The sequence below is a fragment of the Phascolarctos cinereus genome, unplaced genomic scaffold (genome assembly GCF_003287225.1).
Source record: "Phascolarctos cinereus isolate Bilbo 61053 unplaced genomic scaffold, phaCin_HiC Scaffold_1;HRSCAF=81, whole genome shotgun sequence".
NCBI classification, from domain to species: Eukaryota; Metazoa; Chordata; class Mammalia; order Diprotodontia; family Phascolarctidae; genus Phascolarctos; species Phascolarctos cinereus.
The window spans coordinates 269,721,124-269,743,915 of NW_027555514.1; the positions used below are offsets into that span (position 1 = coordinate 269,721,124).

Genomic DNA, 22,792 nt, shown 5'->3' on the forward strand with positions numbered 1-22,792 from the left:
TGATAAGCATGCCATATATGTCTTTATTCAGATTATTTATAAAATGGCTGAACAGCACAGGGCCAAGCATAAATCCTCTGGATACCTTCTTCTGTGTTGATATCAACCCATTGAGTTATAAAACACCAAAATCACCCTCTTGGACTAAAATCGATGGTCACCCCATTTCCTCACACCAACTGACCTTGCTTTGCACTCTCATAGAAATCTCTGATCTTCTAAATACTTAATCATTAATCCCCCCAATTTTGACTTCATTTGCCTCCCTGCCTAGCTTGCATCCCGTAGTTGGCTTATTCAATGATGCACTTGCTATTACCCTAGAATCCCATCACCTCCTGGCTTTCTGCCAAGCCTACCTTGCCAATCCCCAGATCTAGACAGCTTCCACTGTATAGCTTCTTTGTTTTAACTCTTGACTGTTACTGGGAAATGTTGGGTAATGGTGCCAATGAGCTTCTCTACAACGACTTACGAAATCTCAGTTGGCCCCCTTTGTACTGGGAAATCCGATCATTTGTTTCTTATCATCTATTTTTCTCATTCCCTGAAGTAGCTGCTTCATTCCTCTCCATCCTCCTCAGGCCCTGGGCCTTACCCTCACCTGACTCATTCTTAGCAGGTGACCTTGTACCTTCTCCTGAGATTGAGGCTAAGCTCAGTTCCTTCTATCGCTGTTTTCTACTGCAGAATCTCTATGTTTTTACTCCCCCTTTCTAATGGGTCCTTTTTGTGAGTGAAAGGGTTCGTCATCCTTGCCAAGACTTATTCCTTTACCTGGGCTCTTGAGTCCATTCTCCTCCCAACTCTTCTGGGACCTTAGTGAGCAGGGTACTAGGTTTGGTGTTAGGAAGATCAGGGTTCAAATGTGGTCTCAGATACTAAGTAGCTTTGTGGCCTTGGGCAAGTCCAGCACTCTGACCTTCTTCTTCTTCTTCTGTAAAATGAGAGGGTAGATGTGATGGCCTCCCATATCCTTTCTAACTTTTAACCAATAGTCAATAATTTAATCAATAATCAATCATTTGTGTCATAGTTATATAACGCTGCGAAAGTCACTTAACTTTGCTGGGCCTCAGTTTCCTCACAAGGCAATGGAACTTGCTGGCCTTCCAACTCTTAAGTTTATAATCTGATGACATAGCTGTGTGCCATCCGTCAAATTACTTATACTCCCCAGGCCTCACTTTCCCACGTGTAAAACGAGGGGCCACTAACGTCCCTTCCAGCTCAAAATCTTTAATCCATGATTAATTAATTGTTATTAATCCATGATTCTAATTGATCCTCTATTCATCTTTAGCCTTTCCCCCTTTACACATTTCTTTTTCTCTTCCTATAAATATGTACTAGTCTCTGCTATTCAAAAAATTCTTTACTTTGCCAGTCTATATTGTCAAGCTATGCTTCTAAAGTTATCCTTCATTTCCTTGCTAAGCTTCTATTTTCTAAAAAAGGTGTTTATTTTTAAAAGCATTTATTATCTTTTCCTCCCACGGTATCCCCAACTGAACAATAAAATGGAAAATAAATTCCTCATAACAAATTGGGATGGTTAGGTGGCATGATGGATAGAGCACCAAGCCTGGAGTCAGGAACACTTGAGTTCAAATCTAGCCTCAGACACTTCCTAGTTGTGTAACCCTGGGTGAGTTAGTTAACCCTGTTTGCCTCAGTTTCCTCATCTGCTAAAATGAGCTAGAGAAGGAAATGGCAAACCACTCTAGTATCTTTCTCAAGAAAACCCCAGATGGGGTCACAAAGAGCCAGACACGACTGAGACAGCTAAGTAACAACCACAACGTAACAAATATGCCTAGTCCAACAAAACTGATTCCCACATCGGCCATATTCAAAAATAGATGTCTCATTGTGTATTTAAGTCCATTTCCTCTTTGGCAGGAGGTGAGTGGTGTGTCTCACCTTTAGTTCTCTGGACTCATGATTTGTCACTGCATTGGTCAGAGTGTGCTAGTCTTTTCAAAGCTGCCTTTCTCTATGGTGTGATTTGCATTGGATAAATTGTTCTGGTTCTGCTCACTTTGCTCTGCATCAGTTCATAGAGTTCTTTCTAGTTTTCTCTAAAACTGTCCTTTCTAATGGCCATTAATATTCCACTTCATTCATATACCACAATTTGTTTAACCATTTCCCAATAGGAGTTTCTAGTTTTTGACTATGGTGAAAAGAGCTATTATAAATATTTTGTACATATAGGTCCCTTTCCTCTCTCTTTGATATCTTTGGAGTATAGCCCTAGTAGTGGTATCACTAGTTCAAATAGTATGTGCAGTTTGGTAACTTTGAGGTCATAAAGCTCCTTGAATTTCTGGTATGTCCTATGCATATGGCCCTTGACATCAGTGCCATCACTTCGTGGTAGATATTCTGTATCACATGGCTCCTACTTATATCTCTGGCAGAAGATTGGACCCCATTTAGAAGGACACGCTTCAAATGGATTCATCTCCAAATTACATCTGCAGGTCTATTTATCGGAAATCTTTGATGTGAAGTCTAGTCTGGGATTGTGGAGTTTGAAACTGGGATAGCGGTAGGACCTAGAGATACGGATCTGAGATGAATTGAAATAGCAGGTCGGAGTTATGGGGGTGGAGGGAAGAAGTAAGTAGAAGAGCGGTCTACGGCTTGTTACTGTTCATTCTTCTACAGCCAGCTACTTCTTATCCATGGTCAAGGGTAAGTCTCAGATTAGAGTTTTTCAGTTGAGTTAATATTTATTGGAAGTTCACAGGATGCCTGTCAGATTAGGAATTATGGTATTAGGGAGCACCGAAAACCAATCCATGCCCTGTAGGACTCACAATCTTGTCTAGACAAGATAAACAGCCAGAATAGATAAGTATTTACCAGGTAAAGCAGGTGGAAAGAATGCTAAAGTTGGAGGGATGAACTTGATGAAGTAGATTAGGGCCCTGGACTGGGAGTTAGGAAGACCTGGGTTCAAGACTCACCTCAGATATTTCCTGGCTGTGTGATGGCTCTGGGAAAGTAACTTAACCTCTCAGTGCCTCAGTTTCCTCTTCTGTAAAATGAAGGGATTAGACTCACTGGCCCTCACTATGGTCCCTTATAGCTACCAATCTTCTGTAAAATGAAGGGATTAGACTCACTGGCCCTCACTATGGTCCCTTATAGCTACCAATCTTCTGTAAAATGAAGGGATTAGACTCACTGCACTCACTACAGTCCCTTATAGCTACCAATCTATAGCTACAAGTCTATAAATCCTGGTTCTGCCGCTTGATAGCTGTGTGACCTCAAGCAAGTCCCTTAACTGCTGCATGCCTCAGTTTCCTCGTCCATAAAATGAGGAAGTAGGATTTGAAGGCCTTCAAAGTGCCTTCCAAATATATGATCCTATCAACATTAATAACATCCAAAATTTGGGGCAGCTAGGTGGCGCAGTCGATAGAGTATCAGCCCTGGAGTTAGGAGGACCTGAATTCAAATCTGGCCTCGGACACTTATTAGTTGTGTGACCCTGAGCAAGTGTCATAACTCCAATTGCGTCCCCCTCAAAAAAGTAATTTCTAGGGGCAGCTAGGTGGCACAATGGATAGAGCACCGGCCCTGGATTCAGGAGGACCTGAGTTCAAATCCGGCCTCAGACACATAACACTTACTAGCTGTATGACCTTGGGCAAGCCACTTGACCCCATTGCCTACCAATAAACAAACAAACAAACAAACAAACAAATAAATGAAGTAATTTCTAAAACACATACAGTACTTTAATATTTGCAACAACTTTTATCAATATTATCTCACTTGGTCTTTACCATAACAGTGGAAGGAGAGTGCATTATTATCCTCATTTTATAGATGAAGAAATGGGTATAGATACATAGATCTACAGATATGTATAGATGCTACGAATATAGCATCTAGTATTTTGTTCTTGTCAGTCAGTCGTTTTTCAGCTGTGTCTGACTCTTCATGACCACATTTGGGTTTTTCTTGGCAAAGATACTGGAGTGGTTTGATATTTACTTCTCCAACTCATTTTACAGATAAGGAAACTGAGGCAAACAGGATTAAGTGACTTGCCCAGGGTCACACAGCTAGTAAATGTCTGAGGCAAGATTTGAACTCAAGAAGATGAATCTTCCTGACTCTAGGCCTGGTGCTCTATCTACTGCACTACCTAGCTGCCCTTGTCTAGTGTAGTTGACTAAAATAACTTGCCCAAGGTCACATAGCTAGTGTCTGAGGCACGATTCAAACCCAGGTCTTCCTGACTCCTAGTTAAGTGTACCAGGCACTATACTGCACCGCTTCTCCTGAATACCAGTTGCCACAAGGGAAGGGGGTTAATGCAGAAGACACCATTAATGTGGGATACCACGGGGGCAAGGTAGTGAAGTAGGTCAGAGAAGGGAGAGATGAAGAAGCCTTGCTGGGACTTTAGGAGTGGGGTTGCCACTCAGAGGATGGGGAAGGAACCCTGGACATCCATAGCCCTACCCCTCTGAGAGCCAGTGAGGGGCTCCACTCACATGCCATAGTAGCCTTTGGTAACATATGTCCTAGCTTGCTAATCCTGGTTCTAGACTTTTCTCTCCCCTGTCCTCAGGAATAGGCTGGTGTGTCAGTGACCAATCAGAGTCTTCTCATGGAACGCTTATTTGCATATACCAAGGTTCTGCTGAATATGCTTCGGAAATGAGGCTCAAGGTTTATGGAATGGCAAAGGTCATGATATGAAGATGAAGCTCAGACAGGCTGGGAGATAAAGGGGTTACTGTATAACTATGGCCTATGAGCCTTAAGTGTGATGCTAGCAAAATTTTATATGTATAGACATATGTGTGTATATTTTATTGTTCTGTTGCTTAGACATACCTGACTCTTCATGACCCTATTTGAGGTTTTCTTGGCAAATGGAGTGGTTTGCCATTTCCTTCTCCAGCTCACTATACAGATGAGAAAACTGAAGTCATGCAGCAGTTAAGGGACTTGCCCAGGGTCACACAGCTACTACATAAGTGTCTGAGGTCGGATTTGGACTCAGGTCCTCCTGACTCCAGGCCCAAAGCTGTAGCCATTGTGCAACCTAGCTACTCGAGTGTGTATATACACATATCTAAATATATTTAATTTAAAATGGTAGGAACAAAACTTCTCTGCACCCCCTTCTAAGCTCTCTTGTCTTCTGTGTATTTTTTAAAAATGTCTCTTTGAAAAAATTTGAATCTCCAGTCACTCGCTGCTTTGTGACCTTAGGCAGGTGACTTGATCTCTCTGAAATTCAAGTTCCTCATCAGCAGATTAGAGGTACAGATACTTCTACTACCCATCTCATAGGGTGACCATGAGAAAATGCAAGCCCCCTGGGTAGGGATCGTAATTTCTTTTTCTTTGAATCTTCAGCACCTCGTATGTTGCCTAATCCATTTTAGACTTTTAATAAATGCTTGTTTATTGATTAATACAATTTTTTATGTGTCGATTTAATTTAAAAATGTGATCTTTTGCTCATATCTCCTTCTGAACTTCCTTTTGCTCTCTTCTGTGTATTTTTAAATGTTCATTTGACATTTTTATTTCTGTTCTTCGTTCCAAACACATTTTTCCCTCGTGATGTGAATGGTACTTGAGAGGCAGTACTGGCCTTCCGTCGCTGGAATCCTTCTTTGATGGTGTCATTGGAGATGGCCTGGCCGTTCTCCAACGCTCCAGCCTCGTTGCTCAGAATTCAACGTGGCGTTGTGTTTATCTGACCTGCCTCTGCACAGCTAGGAGGTGCCTAAAATTTTAGATAGTCAATGAGCCCCATTGTTCTCCTGTCCCTAGGTTCATATGCTGGGGCAGTGGTGGCGATGCCATTGGCTGGAGTATTAGTGCAGTATATCGGATGGTCCTCTGTCTTTTATATTTATGGTGAGTTATCTTATTTCACTAATTTATCCTATTGACTCAAAGAGATAACTTTTTACTTCACTTGGTGTTTGTCTAAGATTATACTCTTGGGAAAGAGGAATAGGTGAGAAGAAATCAGTATAGAAATGGAATAAAGAAACTGTATAGAAAGACAATTCGAAGCCTTGTATTTTATGTATCAAAACGGGCATTTTGAAATGGATACAGAAGTATTTTTATTTAAACATCGGATCGCTAGAAATGAACATGGTGTTTCCATGAGAAGTCTAGCCATGTGTTAGGGTCTTATGATCTTTGACTGTCAGACAACAGGAAAGGGCTTAGCAGGTATGGTCAAAGAAGCAGTTCTTACTGATCTGATTACAGGGTTGTGACTGTCCAACATTTTTTGGGCTTTCTATGTCTAAACTTCCAGCAGTTTGCATTACAGTCTGATGCGTGAGACACTTCCTAGGGACATGAGCATGCACACACATATACATACACACCATAGGAAAACATTAATGGAAATGCCCAAGGAAAACCATAATGGTAACCAGTGTCTCTAGAGCTAGACTCATCTGCTGCAAAGAAGTTTCACCTGGTTCTCTTACTGTTCTTACTACTGGGCCTGGAGTCAGGAAGACTCCTCTTTGTGAGTTCAAATCTGGCCTCAGATCTTTGCTAGCTGTGTGACCCTGGGCAAGTCACTTCACCCTATTTGCCTCAGTTTCCTCATCTGTAAAATGAGCTGGAGAAGGAAATGGCAAACCACTCCATTATCTGCCGAGAAAACCCCAAATGGGATCAGAATAGTCAGTCATGGCTGAGCAATGACATAAGGGCCAATTTTGGAGCAAATAGACCAGCAGCCTGGGAAATCTCTGCTTTCATAAGCTGCCTGCAGAGTGGGAGAGAGAGGGGCTGGTATCCTTTATAGAGTTAGTGGCAACTTCTACTTTCCTGTCCCACAAATCAGCTGTCTTGGCTCCTTGATATTGTTTGGGACTATTGAAAGGCATTTTCAAAATGGAATGTTTGAAAGAGACAGAAGGAAATGAGAACTGAGCATTCTTCTGTGTCTGGGAGCAGACCACCATTGTTCTTCCACGCAGGGATGTTTGGGATGATCTGGTACATGTTTTGGCTGCTGCATGCCTATGAGTGCCCTGCCTCTCACCCGACTATCTCTGAAGAAGAGCGCACCTACATAGAGACAAGTATCGGCGAAGGCGCCAACCTAGTCAGCCTCGATGTAAGTATCAGTCATAGTCAGCCTCTGGCTTCTTCGCTCTCAGAATTTCCCGTACTTGCTACCTAGCTCCCTCGAGAGTGAGAGAGCTCTCCCCACCAAAAGCCTCATGATTTTTCTCTTCCAGAAATTTAATACGCCCTGGAAGCGGTTTTTCACCTCAATGCCCGTTTACGCCATCATCGTGGCCAACTTTTGTCGGAGTTGGACCTTCTATTTATTGTTGATCAGTCAGCCTGCTTACTTTGAAGAAGTCTTCGGCTTTGCGATAAGCAAGGTAAAGGCAAGAACACAAGTTGGAGTCTTACTGAATGCTTCTGGGAACCACTTGTAGCAGCCTTGGGGCCGAATCACTTGAGAATCACCCATTCTAGCAGCCAGCTTTCTCACCCTCTGCCTTGATTGTCTAGAATGGAGAGGTCCATCTTCAGGGCCTGTTCCCCTGTTGTGGTATGGTGGAAAAGTCCTGGATTTGGGTCGGGAAGATCTGGGTTTGGATCTCAGATCTGCTGCTTCTCTGGCCACCCTGAGCAAATCACCTAAACACGCTGTGCCTCAGTTTCCTAATCTGTAAAATGGGGATAATAATTCCTGTAGTGCCATCCTCACCAGATTGTCATGAGGCTCTAATGACATAGATTATATGTGCTTTGTCAACCCTAAAGCACAATATGAATGCTACCTATAGTTTGGTTAAGTGGAAAGAGATTTGTATTTTGAGTTAGAGGACCAGGTCTCAGATCCCAGCTTTACCACTTACTATCCTCATGACCCCTGGGCAAATTCCCTTAGCTTCTCTGGGCCTCAGTTTCCTCATCTGTAAAATGAAAAGGTTGGACTAGATGCCCTCTCAAGTCCCATTCCAGCTTGAAATCTGTGATCCTTTAATCCCGTGGAGATGGTGGCATTGAGTTGAATCCTGAAGGAAGAGAAGGACTTCAACAGGGGCAGATGAGGAGGGAGTGTTCTCCTTGTCATGGGGGACAGATGAGGTAAAGGTGTGGAGGCAGGAAGAAGCATATCAAGTTTGGGGAATTTTTATTGATATGTTTTGTTTTTATGTGACCTACACTTCTCCTTGTACAATTCCTTCCTTTCCCTTGCAGAGTGCAGACACTTATGGTGGATAATACAAAAAAAGAAGAGAAATAATCTGAAAAATTAGCCAACATATCAAAAAAGTCTGATGTTAAATGCAGTGCTCCACATCCACAACCTCCCGCCTCTGCAGAGAAGTGTGTGGAGATAGCGTCTCAACCTTCCTGTTTGGGAGGTTTGGCTCGTTATAATTTTGTAGTGTTCATTTTATATTGTTTTGTCATTCTTTCCATCATAATCATTGTATAAATCGTTTTCTTGGCTGTCTTTACTTCGCTCTGAATCCAGTCATGTACATTTTCCCATACTTCTCTATATTCATCGCCTTAATCAGTTCTTATACCACAGCAGGATTCCATTAATAACAGCAGCTAATGATAATAGCTAATATTTACATAGTGCTTGCTGTGGACCAGCCACGGTGCTAAGCAATAATTATTTACAATTACTATTTCATTTAATCCTCGCAACAAGTCTGGGAGGGAGAGGCTATTATTATGCCCATTTTACAGATGAGAAAGCTGAGGCAGGCAAAGGTTAAATGATTTGCCCAGGGTCACACAGCTAGTAAAGAAGGAGCTAGATTTGAACTCAGATCTTCCTGACTCCTGGCCCAGCACTCTAACTATCATTATATTCACGGAACACAGTTCTTTTAACTTTTTACAGATCAGCAGGCTGCTGTTTTGTTTCCAGTCTAAGTTTTTGTTGTTCTTCTTTCTGCTTGCAGTCTGTGCCTAGGAGTGGAATCTGATGTACATTTTCACAACTAAAGAAATACAGGATAATTAGCTGGCCAAATGAAGAAGAAAATAAAGTAGCTATAAATCAGAGTCACTGATTCTATTTTTATTCCAGGTGGGTCTCTTGTCTGCAGTCCCACATATGGTCATGACAATCATCGTACCCATTGGAGGACAGCTGGCTGATTATTTAAGAAGTAGAAAGATTTTGACAACCACAGCTGTGCGCAAAATCATGAATTGTGGAGGTATTGTGAATCTTTTAGCTGTTTTATGTAACTTGTGCAGGATGAAAATTAATCTCTAATCAGAAAACATATATGTAATATATAATATTTAATGTATACTTATGTAATGTAATATATAAAACATATATTAAAATTATATAATATATAGTAATAAATCTATTACTGGTTCGTAACCGTAGGCTTGAAATGAAAGCTCGTCTCTATTGGTAGTATTGTCCCAGTGATGCTAAATGGGTGTGAGCATGCAGATCATTAATATCCCGAGATCCTTCCCATATGAACTGATGGCTACATGTCATCATTCTGTCCAGGGGCCCTTTCAGGCCACAGGATCCTATGATCTATGTTATGCCAGGGAATAAAGCCATGGAGGAAGAGTCTACCTGGACTTGATGGGTCAATCCTAACAGGAACTTACGTTGTGATGTTCTTTAGAGGAATTTTAGTTGGCTCTGCAGTTCTTCAAAAATTAGTAAATTGTAGGGCAGCTGTGTGGTACAGTGGATAGAGCACTGGCCCTGAAGTCAGGAGGAGCTGAGTTCAGATCCAGCCTCAGACCAAACACTTGCCACTTACTAACTGTGTGACCCTGGGCAAGTAAATTAACCCCAATTACCTGAAAAAGAAAAATTTAAAAATTTTTTAAAAAATTAGTACATTGTAAACCTTAGTGATGACTGTTTCTGGCTCTCTAGAAACCTGGACCCTCCTCCATCTCTTTTCACAGACAAATGATAGCTATTTTGTTGTCATTGTTGCTCAGTTGTGTCCAGCTCTTCGTGACCCCTTTGGGGGTTTTCTTGGCAGAGATAATGGAGTGGTTCACCATTTCCTTCTCTGACTCATTTTGCAGAGGAGGAAACTGAGGCAAACAGGTGAAGTGACTTGCCCAGGATCATACAGTTAGTAAGTGTCTGAGGCCATCAAATTGCAGAAATTCTAAGCTTCCATTTTATTCTTAGTTCTGATTTCATGTGACAAGCCTTTCCCATTGGAACCCTTGATTTTTTCTCAGCTTTCTGATTTTTACCCTAAAGCTAAACACCACCTAGTCTCAATGGAAATATCATAGCTCCCAATGTCTGTCTATGACAAGACAAATAGACATAAATAGACAAGTTGCTAACCTGCTTTTTGAAACTCAGCTAAGCATTCGGTAGCAACTCATGTTGTTTGTTTGTTTTTGCTGGTCTAATAACATGTCAGCTCCCCTCTCTACCTTGATTTTCACATGACTGCTAAAGCTGAGAATTAACTATTTAAGAAATTCCAGTGTTTGGTCTTAGAGGGATAGGGCTATGAACAGATGTGTTTGATTGCAGCTGGAGGATGATAGGGATTGAGAATTAAATCTTTTGGGCAACCTTCCTGTTGAAAGAGAAAATGAAGGTTCCAAAAAGATTATCACCTCCAAGATACATATGGGTGGAATTTGAAGTTACTGATCATCTTATTTTAGACAAAGCATATACATTCCTTGATGGAGCAAGCAAGATACGTATGTAAAGTGGTTTGCATGGTAGCTATTATTATGCATATGGGGATGCAAGGAAGAATTTTAGAATTACTGGCCTAAAAAGGACCCCAAAAGGACATTAATTGCTTTTTTCTTGTCAAGTAGAGGTGCACTCTGATAGAGGTAGCAACTCACCCCTCTTTGAAAAGTCTTTATGGTTAAAAGTTCTTCCTTCTGTTAATCTAAATCCATGTTATTGAGTATTGAGCCTGATTTCACTTTGTCCTGGCCTCAAAATTAGTGGAGAAGCAGTTGTGGAAAGAGGACTGGTTTTGAAGTCAGAAGTTCAGGGTTTGAATCTGGACTCTGCTATTTACTGACTTTGTATATGTGACTTCACTTCTCCTCAGTTTCCTTTTCTGTAAAGTGATGAGGATTGGACTAGATGACCTTTAAGGTTTCTGCCTCTATGATCCTATGATCCCAAGTTTCTTCCCATCTCTGGGTCTCAGTTTCCTCATCTGAAAAATGAAGGAACTGGATTTAATGGTCTCTAAGGTCCCTTCCAGATCTGAATTCTTTGAGGTGACATATCTTGTTGGACTTTACATCACTGCATTGCTTCACATCCCTGAAGACAATGATAGGGTCACCCCTCTGTTGATAGCAGCTAAACAAGAGAGCTGGAAAGAATCATTCTGTGTTTGTTTAAGTCTCTGAAGTAGGGAGAATGTGACAAAGTGGATCAAAAGCTGGCCTCGGACTTGTGATTTTTTTTTGGAGGCAATCTGGATTAAGTGACTTGCCAAGCTGAAACCAGATTTGAACTTAGGTCCTCCTGACTCCGGCGACGGGACCTGTGATTTTTAAAAAGAAGTGATAGTCTCTTAATTGGTATTCCCAATTCCAGTTTCTCCATCCTTCAACCCATCCATCCAATGGCGCTGAATTAGGTCTGATCCCAGCATTCCTCTGTTTAAAATCCTTCAGTGGTACCCTGTTGCTGAGCTTGGAGAATCTCCCCCCCCCCCAGGTGGGGAGGAATTTTGTGGCCACATCCTCTTTCATAGACCAAGATCTCGAGGGAATAGAATCTATGCCTGTGGAGAGAGTGTTCACACTTACGGGTATGAACACTTAGCATTTAGAAACTGAATAGGAAGCTATTCAGCGCCTGAGTGTGAGAGGAAGTTACAAAGACTAGCATGTCCATGGAATGAATACCTATGGAATCTTATGATGTATCAGAGTTTAAGAATCATGTGCAGGGTCTTTGTGGGCATATTAATGCTGGGGCATGATGATAGCCCACACACTTAGATTCCCTGGAATAGAATGAAATTTACCCCTCCCCCCTTTTTTCTACTTGCAGGTTTCGGCATGGAAGCCACCTTACTCCTGGTGGTTGGCTTTTCTCATACCAAAGGCGTGGCCATCTCCTTCCTGGTGCTGGCAGTAGGCTTCAGTGGCTTTGCAATTTCAGGTAAAATATTTGATCTATGTGGGGATGGATGGGAAGGCTTTGTTGGAGTGATTAGTAATGTCCTTTGTGATATCACTGGGGATAGGCTGAAGATCTAGGAGAGTAGAAACTCAGCAGAAGATTTGCTTATTCTTCATTTCCAGTTATATTAGGAAATAATTCATTAAAAAAAAAGATCTTGTCATTCTTAGTGGACTTCAAACTTAATATGAGTCAATATACAGCAGCCAAAAAGATGAAATGTGATGTGAGGCTCCATCATATAACCATAGAATTTGAGAGTGGGCGGGGACCTCAGGAGACTCCTTGGGATAGGAGATAGGACATTGAGTCTTTTCCCCCAGCTAAACAATCCTGGTTCCTTCAACTAAGTTGTTGACATATAGTGAGGCAGGGTGGTAGCTTCCCAGTACTCTGCCCAAGTCTGGCCACATTGATATAATTAAGTCCAGTTCTGAGTCTTACATTTCAAAAAGACACTGACAACCTGGTAGGTATCCAGCAGAGAGAGAGAAAGACATGGTTCAAATCCTGTTTTAGACACTAGCTATGTGAATATGGGCAAGTCATTTAACCTCTGTTTCTTCATCTGTAAAATAAGGGGAGTGAGGTAGAATTCATGGCTTCTATGTTGTCTTCTAGCTGTAAATCTATGATTTTGTGACATTGGCAGTCTAAGAAAAAATCATCCCCCAAGAGACCAAACAAGGGTCTTTCAGCATCTGCCTGAAGATTTCCCAAGATGGGAATCCATCCCTTCTAGAGATAACCCTCTTCCACTGTTGGACAGCTCTCATTGTTACAGTGTTTTTCTTAACATCAAGCCTAAATTGGTCTCTTTTGAGACTTCCACCCACTGCCCCTGCTTCTTCTCCCCTCCTGAGAGAACAGACCAAATTTGATCTTTCCCCACATGGTAGACAGTTGTTATGGGCTCCCTGAGTCTTTTCCCCCAGCTAAACAATCCTGGTTGTTGACACATAGTGAGGCAAGGTGATAGCTTCCCAGTACTCTGGCCACATTGATATAACTAAGTCCAGTTCCGAGTCTTACATTTCAGAGAGACACTGACAGCCTGGTAGGTATCCAGCAGAGAACAGTCAGCATGATAAGGGGAATTGAAAGAGATCAGGGTATTGGACAGGGCGATTTCCCCAGTGTTTGGTCCATAGTAGGTATTTAATAAATACTCGTGGATTGGCTGATTGATTAATTCTAAGGTTCCCTTCTAGTTCTTTCGTAGATTGAAGGAATTAGAGATATTTGGAGAAAGATGTTTTACAAAACAGATAATAATTTTGTTATGGTCTTCATATATTTGAAAAGTGACCACAAGGAAGAAGATTCAGACTTGGTCTGTTTGACCACCCAACGCAAAACTAGAACCAGAATTTTTAGGTTTTCGGGAAGGCAGAGTTGGCTTAATATAAGGGAAAAAATCCTGGTATCTAGAGTTGTCCCACAATGAAATGGTCTGCTTTGAGGAGTAGTGAGTTCTCAAGCTTACTAAATGCTAATTGAAGGAAGAGACAGTGGATTGGGTGACTTCTGAGTTCTATTACATTTTTTGGATGCTATGAAAAGCTGAATGACGTAGATGGCCTTTCACTCCCTGATAACGTGGTAAAGCAGTAGAGATTCATTTCCTGTGTTCAAAGATATCAGTTTGTTCATATTTGCAGCATTGAGAAGCCCGAGTTACATAGAATTATAAGCAGAGAGGAGAATAGCACAGCTTCAGAGTTGGGTGGGGCCTATGGCCACTGGTATAGTAGGACAGGTGAGGCTTTGATATTCTCTCTTCTCTCTTGGACAGAAGTAGGGATAGGGCAGGTTTAGGGGCAGATGAGCAGCAAGAAATTAGGACAGTATGGAATAGGGCCTTTTTGAGTGACTGGACATGCAGAATTAAAAGGAGACATGCATTATGTAACAGAAGGAAGGTGGCACAGTAGATTGAACGCCAAACTTTGAGTCAGGAAGGCCTAGGTTCAAATCCTGTCTCAGACACTAATTTTGTGATCCAGGGCAGCTAGATGGTGCAGTGGATAGATAAAGCACCAGACTTGTGATTAGGAAGCTCTGAGTTCAGATCCTACCTTAGACACTTACTGACTAGCTATGTGAACTAGGCAAGTCACTTAACCTTGTTCGGCCTCAGTTTCCTCATCTATAAAACAGGGCTAATAATACCATCTACTTAACTCACTCACTTGGTGTTTATGAGAATCAAATGAGATTTTATATATGTATATATAAAATATACATGTGTGTATGTGTATATATACACATATATGTGTGTGTGTGTATATACATATATATACTTTCCAAACTTTAAAGGATTATATAAGTGTTATGTATTATTATTAATTATTATTATTACTATATAACTTCTAGGATTCTCAAGCACTTCTCTGGGATTACAAGTTATAGAGCAGAGGTTCTAAATCTGTTTTTGTGTGTCCCTTTTGGCAGCCTGGTGAAATCTATGGACTCCTCAGAATCATGGTTTTAAATGCATAAAATAAAATACATAGGATTAGAAAGGAAAACAGTGAATGAAAGATGTACTTCTCTTCCCCATCCAAGGCCATAGATTCTCAGAAATCTGTCACTGGACACCTTGGCAGTCTCTGGACCCCAGGTTAAGAACTCTTGCCCTAGATAGTTTGTGGTTTGTTTCAGAGGAAGTATTCCCTACAAGAGTGACGATCACATGACCTTGATGTTTTGATGTACATTGGAGATTGTGGAATGGGGCATGAGGAAAAAGAAGATGGGGCCAATTTTAGGAGGCACTGCACAGACAGACTTCTAGAAATTCTAAGAAAGACAGGATGAAGGCCATTCCATGAAGGATCTGCAGTTTCCTTGGTGTCAGGAATGCCTGGGGTAGAAAATCATCTCATTCATGTCAAATTGCATCTATGACAAATCTTAGGAGTGATTCTAACCGGGAAACATCCTGGGACTTTGGCTGTGGAGGCAGAAGAGCAAAGTTTAAATCCCATCTCTAATGCTTATTGTCTACATAACTTTGGATAACAAATCACATAACCCCCTGGGTCTCAGTTTCCTCATCTGTAAAATGAATGGGTTATATTAGCTTGCCTCTGAAGTCCTTATGACTCTGGAGCTATGACCCTATGACTTTTCTGGGTCTTAGTTTCTTCATGTATAAAATAAAGGATCTGGAATAGCTGCCCTTGGAGGTCCCCTATGGCTCTAGATGTATGACCCTGTGACTTGCTTATAGTCAATCAGCCAATAAATATCAGGGGTGGAATTTGAACCCAGGTTTTCTTAATGCCAGTCGGGCTTTCAATACACTATAGCCTGCTTTCTCTCTTTTCTTTTCTTTTCTTTTCTTTTCTTTTCTTTTCTTTTCTTTTCTTTTCTTTTCTTTTCTTTTCTTTCCTTTTCTTTTGGCTAGGCAATGGGGTTAAGTGACTTGCCCAGGGTCACACAGCTAGTAAGTGTCTGAGGGTGGACTTGAACTCAGGTCTTCCTGAATCCAGGGCCAGTTGCTCTATCCACTAGCCTGCTTCCTCTTGATGACAGAAATAGATTCCCAGCCTATGAAAAAGGGAGGGGCTTTTAGCAATCATTCAATCCAACCCCTAATTTTATAGATGAGGATGCTGAGGTCCAGACAATGACTTACCCAAGGTCATAGAGCTAATAAGTGACACAGTCTAGATTGGAATGTAGCCTTTTGAGATACCCACTCTGACCCCATCCCAGCTGGTAGGAGGGCAGGTCTGGGGCATATTCAACCAAATATTTATCAATACCTCTGGATTCCTAATGATTTAATCCCCTTCAAGCTCCACAGGATATGCTGCTAAAATCTCAAAGACTTTCTTTGTGTTATCTCCAACCAAAAGCAAATGCACAGTCTTTGTGTCTGAGCATAATGCTTGACAATCATATTAATTGCTTTTTATCTCTGGGCTCTTTTCTAATAAAGTGTTTATCACATCCCAATCAGGCGGTAGGTATAATTAATCTCACTGCTGTTTTATATTCTGATTGTCTGGTACTTTGGCATGCTGACATAGAAGAGGAGGTGTGTTTATTAAAAAATAGAGGGGTTGGTAGAGGTGGGGAGGAACTTCTTACAATTCTCTAGAAACAGAGGTCAAGAAAGAGAACCAAACATGGAGACAGAAAAATGATTTTTTTCATATATTTTCAGGCACTATGGATAAATGGAGAGTTGACAAAGGTTTTAAAAAGGAGAGAAAAGATTTTCAAATATTTGTCAAAACCCCTAAGCCTTGTCATGGGTGAAAGCATAAATGTCAGATGACCAAATTTTTGGAAGACAAAAGGTTGAGAGATGTAGCTAATGGAATGGCTGGCAGGAACCGAAACCAAAAGAATATGATTAGCTTTGGATGAGGGGCTGCGTTTAATGTGATGAAATGTCATAGGGATAAATGTAAAGTCTGACATGTGTTCAAAAAGTCAATGGCCCAAATACAGAGTAGTGCAGGTGTAGCTAGACTTCATGGGCAAAAGATATAGGGCTTTGGGCAAATTACTAAAGGTTCTGCAGACACTCAAGTGTCTGCTGGAAAAAAAAATATGATTTCAGATTCTCCTGATGGGGGAATGGAAGGGAACAAACATTTGATTAAGCTACCTACTATGTGCTAAGCACTTTACAAATAATATTTCATTTGATCCTTACAACAACACTGAGGCAGTTGCTATTATTATCCCCATTTTAACAGTTGAGGAAACTGAGGCAGAAGGGGAAAACATTGACAAGCTGCAGCGTGTCCAGATGAGGACACTCTGGAAAACAAAGGGGTCAGGGATCATGATGTACAAGTACTGCTGGAAAGAACTGCAAATATTTAACCTGGAAAAGAGAAGATTGAGACTTAGAGGAAAATGGTGTCTTTCTTCAGGTAGTTGAAAGATTGTCATGTGGGATGGATAAATGAATGAATAAATGAATGAATGAATGAAAAAATATTAATTAAGCACTTACTATATGTTAGGCACCATGCTACGGGCCAGAGATAAAAACTACAAGAAGTGAGAGTTAAAGAGTGATGCTGATTTGATTTTTGTACCATGAGAAAGAGGTAGGAAGTGAAGGTGGAAATTCCTGGCTATCAGGCCTATGGATGGGTGGGATTGGAAGCATGATCATGGTGCTGACAGAATATTGTGGGTTTAGATAGACCCCACTCACCTAGTGCCCAATCAATATGGTTCAACCCCAAAGAGCTCCAAAGGTGAGTGAATTAACTTCCCCACGGATTTGATTGAGAAAAGGGCTCTGGAGGCTAAATATGGAGGGAACATGGAGAGTGTTCCCAAAGTGGAATGGAATGTTTAGGGATGTACTGAGCAGCTAGATGACTCCTTGTGGAGGACATTATAGAGATGATGAATGTTTTGTGTGGTCCTTAGACTACATGAAGTCTGAGGTCTCTTCTGAGAGTCAAAATTTCAAAGTAGAGAGAGTGATTATGACTCAGACAAGGGACCACACTGGAGCTTGGATTATGCTCTTTGGGTTCAGTTGGACGTGAAAATGGGTATTAATAGAGAAAATAACTTTCTGTTGCTTTTGCTTCTCTGGAATACCTCTTGGGGCACTAGACTAGGACATTGGAGCCTTTCTCAATTTCCCAGCATTATTTTTATCCTTAAGATAATGGACTATCCCTTGTCCTCACCACGTCCCAAGTAAGTGTCCTCGTTGTTGATCTAACTCATAATAAATTAGGGGAAAAACATGGCAGAGTAGATAGATTGCTGAAACTGGAGTTGGGAAGAGCTGGGTTCAAATCGTACCTCTAATCATTTTGGCTGTGTGACCATGGACAAATCATTTAATTTCTAAGCCTTAGCTGCTTCATTTGTAAAATGAGGATTATCATATGTGATCTGTAGTACCTATGTCAGAGGGTTGCTGTGAGGCTAAATTAGATAATGTATGTAAAGTGTTATAGCAATTTTATATATATATATATATATATATATATATATATGTGTGTGTGTGTGTGTGTGTGTGTGTGTGTGTGTGTGTGTGTGTGTGTGTGTATGTAAATAATATTACTTGCAGGATCAGTACCAGGAAAAATGACAAAGTAGGCCTTCAATGTCCTTCTTTCTCTTCTTCTTCAAACACTTTCCCCTCCTTCTTCTCTCCCCTTTGCACCTCCTTACCCCCTTATACTGTTTACAGAATTGCAACAGAAATGGGAAAATGTCCTAATAATTCATAGATTTTTAGTTGGAAAGGGACCTCTAAGGTCATCAAATTCCAACCCCCTCATTTTACCAGTGACAGCTAGGGGGCCCAATAGTGCGCAGCATGCCCCTTCCTGAGTTTGAATCCAGACTCTTACTAGCTGTGTGACCCTGGGCAATGTCATTTCACCCTGTTTACCCCAATTTCCCCATCTGCAAAATGAGCTGGAGAAGGAAGTGACAAACTGCTTCAGCGCCTCTGCCAAGAAAACCCCTAATGGGGCACAGAGAATCAGGCACGTCAGAAACAACAGAACAACAACAACATTGTACAGAGGAGCAAACTAAGGCATAGAAAGGTGGATAATAATAATACTAGGATTTATGTGATTCTTTAAGATTTGCAAAACTTTTTAAGAAGCATTAGCTCCATTGGTCTGTGTGGTAATCTTGGATTGTAGGTGCTATTATTATCACCATTTTACAGGTGAAAAAACTGCATTCAACGTAGATGAATTGATTTGTCTAGGGTTACACAACTGTTGAGTGTTTGAGCCATAATTGGAACTCATACCTTCCTGACTTCAGGTCCACTGCTGTGTCCATTTTCCCACCTACCTACCTCTAATGACATGCTCCGAGCCACATAGCTAGTTGGGGTCTGAGGTGGGATTTGAACTCATGTCTTCTTGACTCTGAGTCCAACATTCCAGCCACTATACCACACTGTCTCTCAATTTAAGGTATTCTGAAGTGGAATGGACTACTACTGTTTCTCTCCTCCTTGGGATGTGTGATACAGACTAGAACGACCTCTTGTTGGGTCTAGAGGTCCAAGGGATTCTTGGTCAGGGAAAGGCTTGATTGCATGGCCTCAGACTTCCCTTCCAACTCAGATTCTAAGATTCCTCGAGAGTCTGGGAAATGTGACTTCAGTGTGTTGGTTTTGTCCCAGGATTTAATGTCAACCACTTGGATATTGCCCCACGCTACGCCAGCATTCTCATGGGGATCTCTAATGGCGTGGGGACCCTTTCTGGAATGGTGTGCCCCCTTATTGTTGGTGCAATGACTAAGCACAAGGTGAGTGCCCTTTGTGTGCCAGGGACTACCAGTACACCTTCTTTTTACCTTTATCCTTGGGTTGGGAAAAAAAAGGGTGGAACATGAGAAAACCACCAGAATAAGAGTCAGAGGACCTGGATTCTAGTCCCAGATCTGTCACTGACCCTCTGAAAGACCCTGACAAAGTCACCCCTCTTATCTGGGCCTTGGTTCCTCGTATGTCAACTAAAGGAAGTAGACTTGTTGGCCCCTAGAGCCATGACATAATAGGGGACTGGTCTTGGATTCAGGGATACCTGAGTCACTTACTACCTGTGTAACCTTGGCAAGTCACATGGCTTTTCTTTGCCTCAGTTTCCTCATCTATAAAATGAGTGTTGGACTCAATGTCCACTAAACTAAGGCCCTTTTACCATTCTACATCTATGATATGAACCTTAGTCCGCCAAAGTCAGTGCTGTTTTCTCCATAGCCTGTTTGTGGTATAGCATTCTCTCTGCCTTGCTTTTCCAGTTGACAAACTGAATGAAGGAAAAGTAGAAGCTCTTGATAGGCTCTCTTTGGGGGAGGGGGCTTGGAATATCTAATGACGTTCAATGTATTTGTTTAGACCCGGGAAGAGTGGCAGAATGTCTTCCTCATAGCAGCCCTGGTACACTACAGCGGTGTGATCTTCTATGGTGTCTTTGCATCTGGGGAGAAACAGGAATGGGCTGATCCGGAGAACCTCTGTGAGGAAAAGTGCGGCATCATTGACCAAGACGAGCTGATGGAGGAGATGGAACTGAACCCCGAGGCTTTTGTTTGTCCAAGGAAGAAAATGTCCTATGGGGCAACTGCTCAGAATAGCGAAATCCAGCGAAATGAATGGAGAGGGCAGAAGGAACTGACCCTAGGTGAGGAAGAGCAGTCATCCTACCAGCATGAAGGGGAATGCTTCCCAGACACCTCCTAGTGGAAGAAAATACCCGGCTGTCTCAGCATCCCCGGCCTCCTCATACCATGAAACCAGACAGTATAGTATCCATAGCTATTGGATAGCTTCTTCCTGGCAGATCTTGCCAAGAGGTTGAGTACTATAGGATGAAAAGAAAAGAGATGGTGCTCAATGTTTGGTGAAGAGGCAGCAAACGTGTAGTGGCTACAGATCTGCTCTGACTCTCCAAGTCACAGAGGCATGGGTTTGAATCCTGCCTCTAACACATACTGGCTCTGTAACCCTGGGCAAATCATTCAACTGTTTTCCAGGAATTGTCTAAGACTTTGCATTAGTGCAAAGCCAGTGTCCATCCCCATCGGTAGAGAGGGTTTCCTAATAGGCATTCCCTCTGCCAATGAAATGACAGGATTACTCCAGTATTTATTTAGGAGACAGGTTAGACCCTTCCTTCCTTCCTTACTGTTATTTCTGTCTTTCCTTTCTCTTTTCATTCATTCTTTCTTTCCTTTTTTCCTTCCTTTTTCCTTCTTTTCTTTTATTCCCTCCTTTTTTCTTTCCTTTCTCTCTTTTTTCTTCTCTTCCTTTTTCCCTTTCTTCCTTTCTTTTTTCTTTCCTTCCTTTCTTTTTCCTTCCTTCCTTCCTTCCTTTTTTCTTTTTCTTCCTTTCTTTTTCCTTCCTTCCTTCCTTTTTTCTTTTTCTCCCTTTCTTTTTCCTTCCTTCCTTCCTTTTTTCTTTTTCTCCCTTCCTTTTTTCTTTTTCTTCCTTTCTTTTTCCTTCCTTCCTCCCTTCCTTTTTTCTTTTTCTTCCTTTCTTTTTCCTTCCTTCCTCCCTTCCTTTTTTCTTTTTCTTCCTTTCTTTTTCCTTCCTTCCTCCCTTCCTTTTTTCTTTTTCTTCCTTTCTTTTTCCTTCCTTCCTCCCTTCCTTTTTTCTTTTTCTTCCTTTCTTTTTCCTTCCTTCCTCCCTTCCTTTTTTCTTTTTCTTCCTTTCTTTTTCCTTCCTTCCTCCCTTCCTTTTTTCTTTTTCTTCCTTTCTTTTTCCTTCCTTCTTCCCTTCCTTTTTCCTTCCTTCCTCCCTTCCTTTTTCCTTCCTTCCTCCCTTCCTTTTTTCTCTCCTTCCTTCCTTTTTTCTCTCCTTCCTTCCTTTTTTCTCTCCTTCCTTCCTTTTTTCTCTCCTTCCTTCCTTTTTTCTCTCCTTCCTTCCTTTTTTCTCTCCTTCCTTCCTTTTTTCTCTCCTTCCTTCCTTTTTTCTTTCCTTCCTTCCTTTTTTCTTTCCTTCCTTTCTTTCTTTTTTCTTTTCTTTTTTCTTTCCTTCCTTTTATAATCCAACCTATCCCCCAAATAAATATGGCATTATGTAAATATACCTTTTTATACACAAGGGTGTCCCAAAAGTTTTAGTGCACTTTTAAGCTCTAATAGCTTCCAACTTTACTAAGACTTTTGAGACACTCTGCATGTCACTTATGTAGGAGATAGAGTGATTTCCCACTTCTAATTGATTGTCCCCCTTTATTTAGGGAATAGGCTGGTTTCCTCTCACTTGAAACATTTAACAAAATCTGGGTGACCTCTTCTTGGGTTTCTTGTAGAAGGGATTCTTGGTCCAGCAGAGGCTGGGCAGATTGGTTGCAGAGCTTTCTTCTAACTGATTCCCTGAGTATTTTGGCTTCTGTATCAAAATGTGACTTTAGGGTGTTGGTTTTGTTCTGGGATTTAATTTATCCCCTATATTGGTTTTGGATTCGATTCCTGTAGCTTCAGTGGATGGCAAAGGGTTATCTGATATACTAGGAATCAACTCTTGGGTGGTAGGAGTCACACTTTTGTAAGAAGGATGGAGTTGAGGACAGAGTCAGCTGGGTTCCAGGTTCAGCTGCTTATGGAGATAGGGAGATGTATCAGTCTAAGAAGCCAATTGCCCATGAAACTGAGCATCACCATGGCAGAAAAAGAAAAGTACAGAACCAAGGCTCAGATATCCTGCCAACTTTACCTCTTAGTCATCTCAAGGATGTGACAAAGGGAACAGGACTCCTATTAGATTGAGCCTCTTGACGGCAGGCACTGTCTTTTGTTTTTCTTTGTATCTGAATTGCTCAGCACAGTGCCTGGCACATAGTGGGCACTTGATAAATGTTTATTGATAGTCTGGGCAAACGCCCACCCCTGGACCTTTGGAAAAAAGAAAAGTAAGAGGGTTTTGTCATGGTAAGTGACAGGTTTAATATTCTGCCTTGGGTGAGATGCTCCTCAAAATCCTCTCACTTTTTATTTCATTTCTTCAATCTGTTCTGCTGGTAGTTTAACAGAAGATCTGATGGAAAAAGCAAAATCCCATATGAAGCATCCAATACCTTTGTTCATAATGATGCTGATTTGAAGATTGTGGATTGATTTCTAAAATAAAAC

At 41.4% G+C, this 22,792-nt stretch overlaps 1 protein-coding gene across 3 annotated transcripts in view; it reads left to right on the forward strand.

The window, feature by feature from the left end:
* The window catches only part of SLC17A8 (solute carrier family 17 member 8), a 54,422-nt gene extending 34,017 nt beyond the window's left edge, over positions 1-20,405 (forward strand). For 2 of the 3 annotated variants that reach the window (XM_020982298.2, XM_078149400.1), the window contains exons 6-12: positions 5,818-5,904; positions 6,999-7,138; positions 7,263-7,412; positions 9,092-9,224; positions 12,053-12,163; positions 19,335-19,462; positions 20,055-20,405. In XM_020982298.2, coding sequence (XP_020837957.1) covers positions 5,818-5,904; positions 6,999-7,138; positions 7,263-7,412; positions 9,092-9,224; positions 12,053-12,163; positions 19,335-19,462; positions 20,055-20,399 — 1,094 coding nt within the window. In that variant the 3' untranslated portion in view covers positions 20,400-20,405. The remainder of the gene's footprint in view (positions 1-5,817; positions 5,905-6,998; positions 7,139-7,262; positions 7,413-9,091; positions 9,225-12,052; positions 12,164-19,334; positions 19,463-20,054) is intronic. The other variant, XM_078149403.1, reaches the window with a different exon arrangement.
* Positions 20,406-22,792: the final 2,387 nt, after the last annotated feature.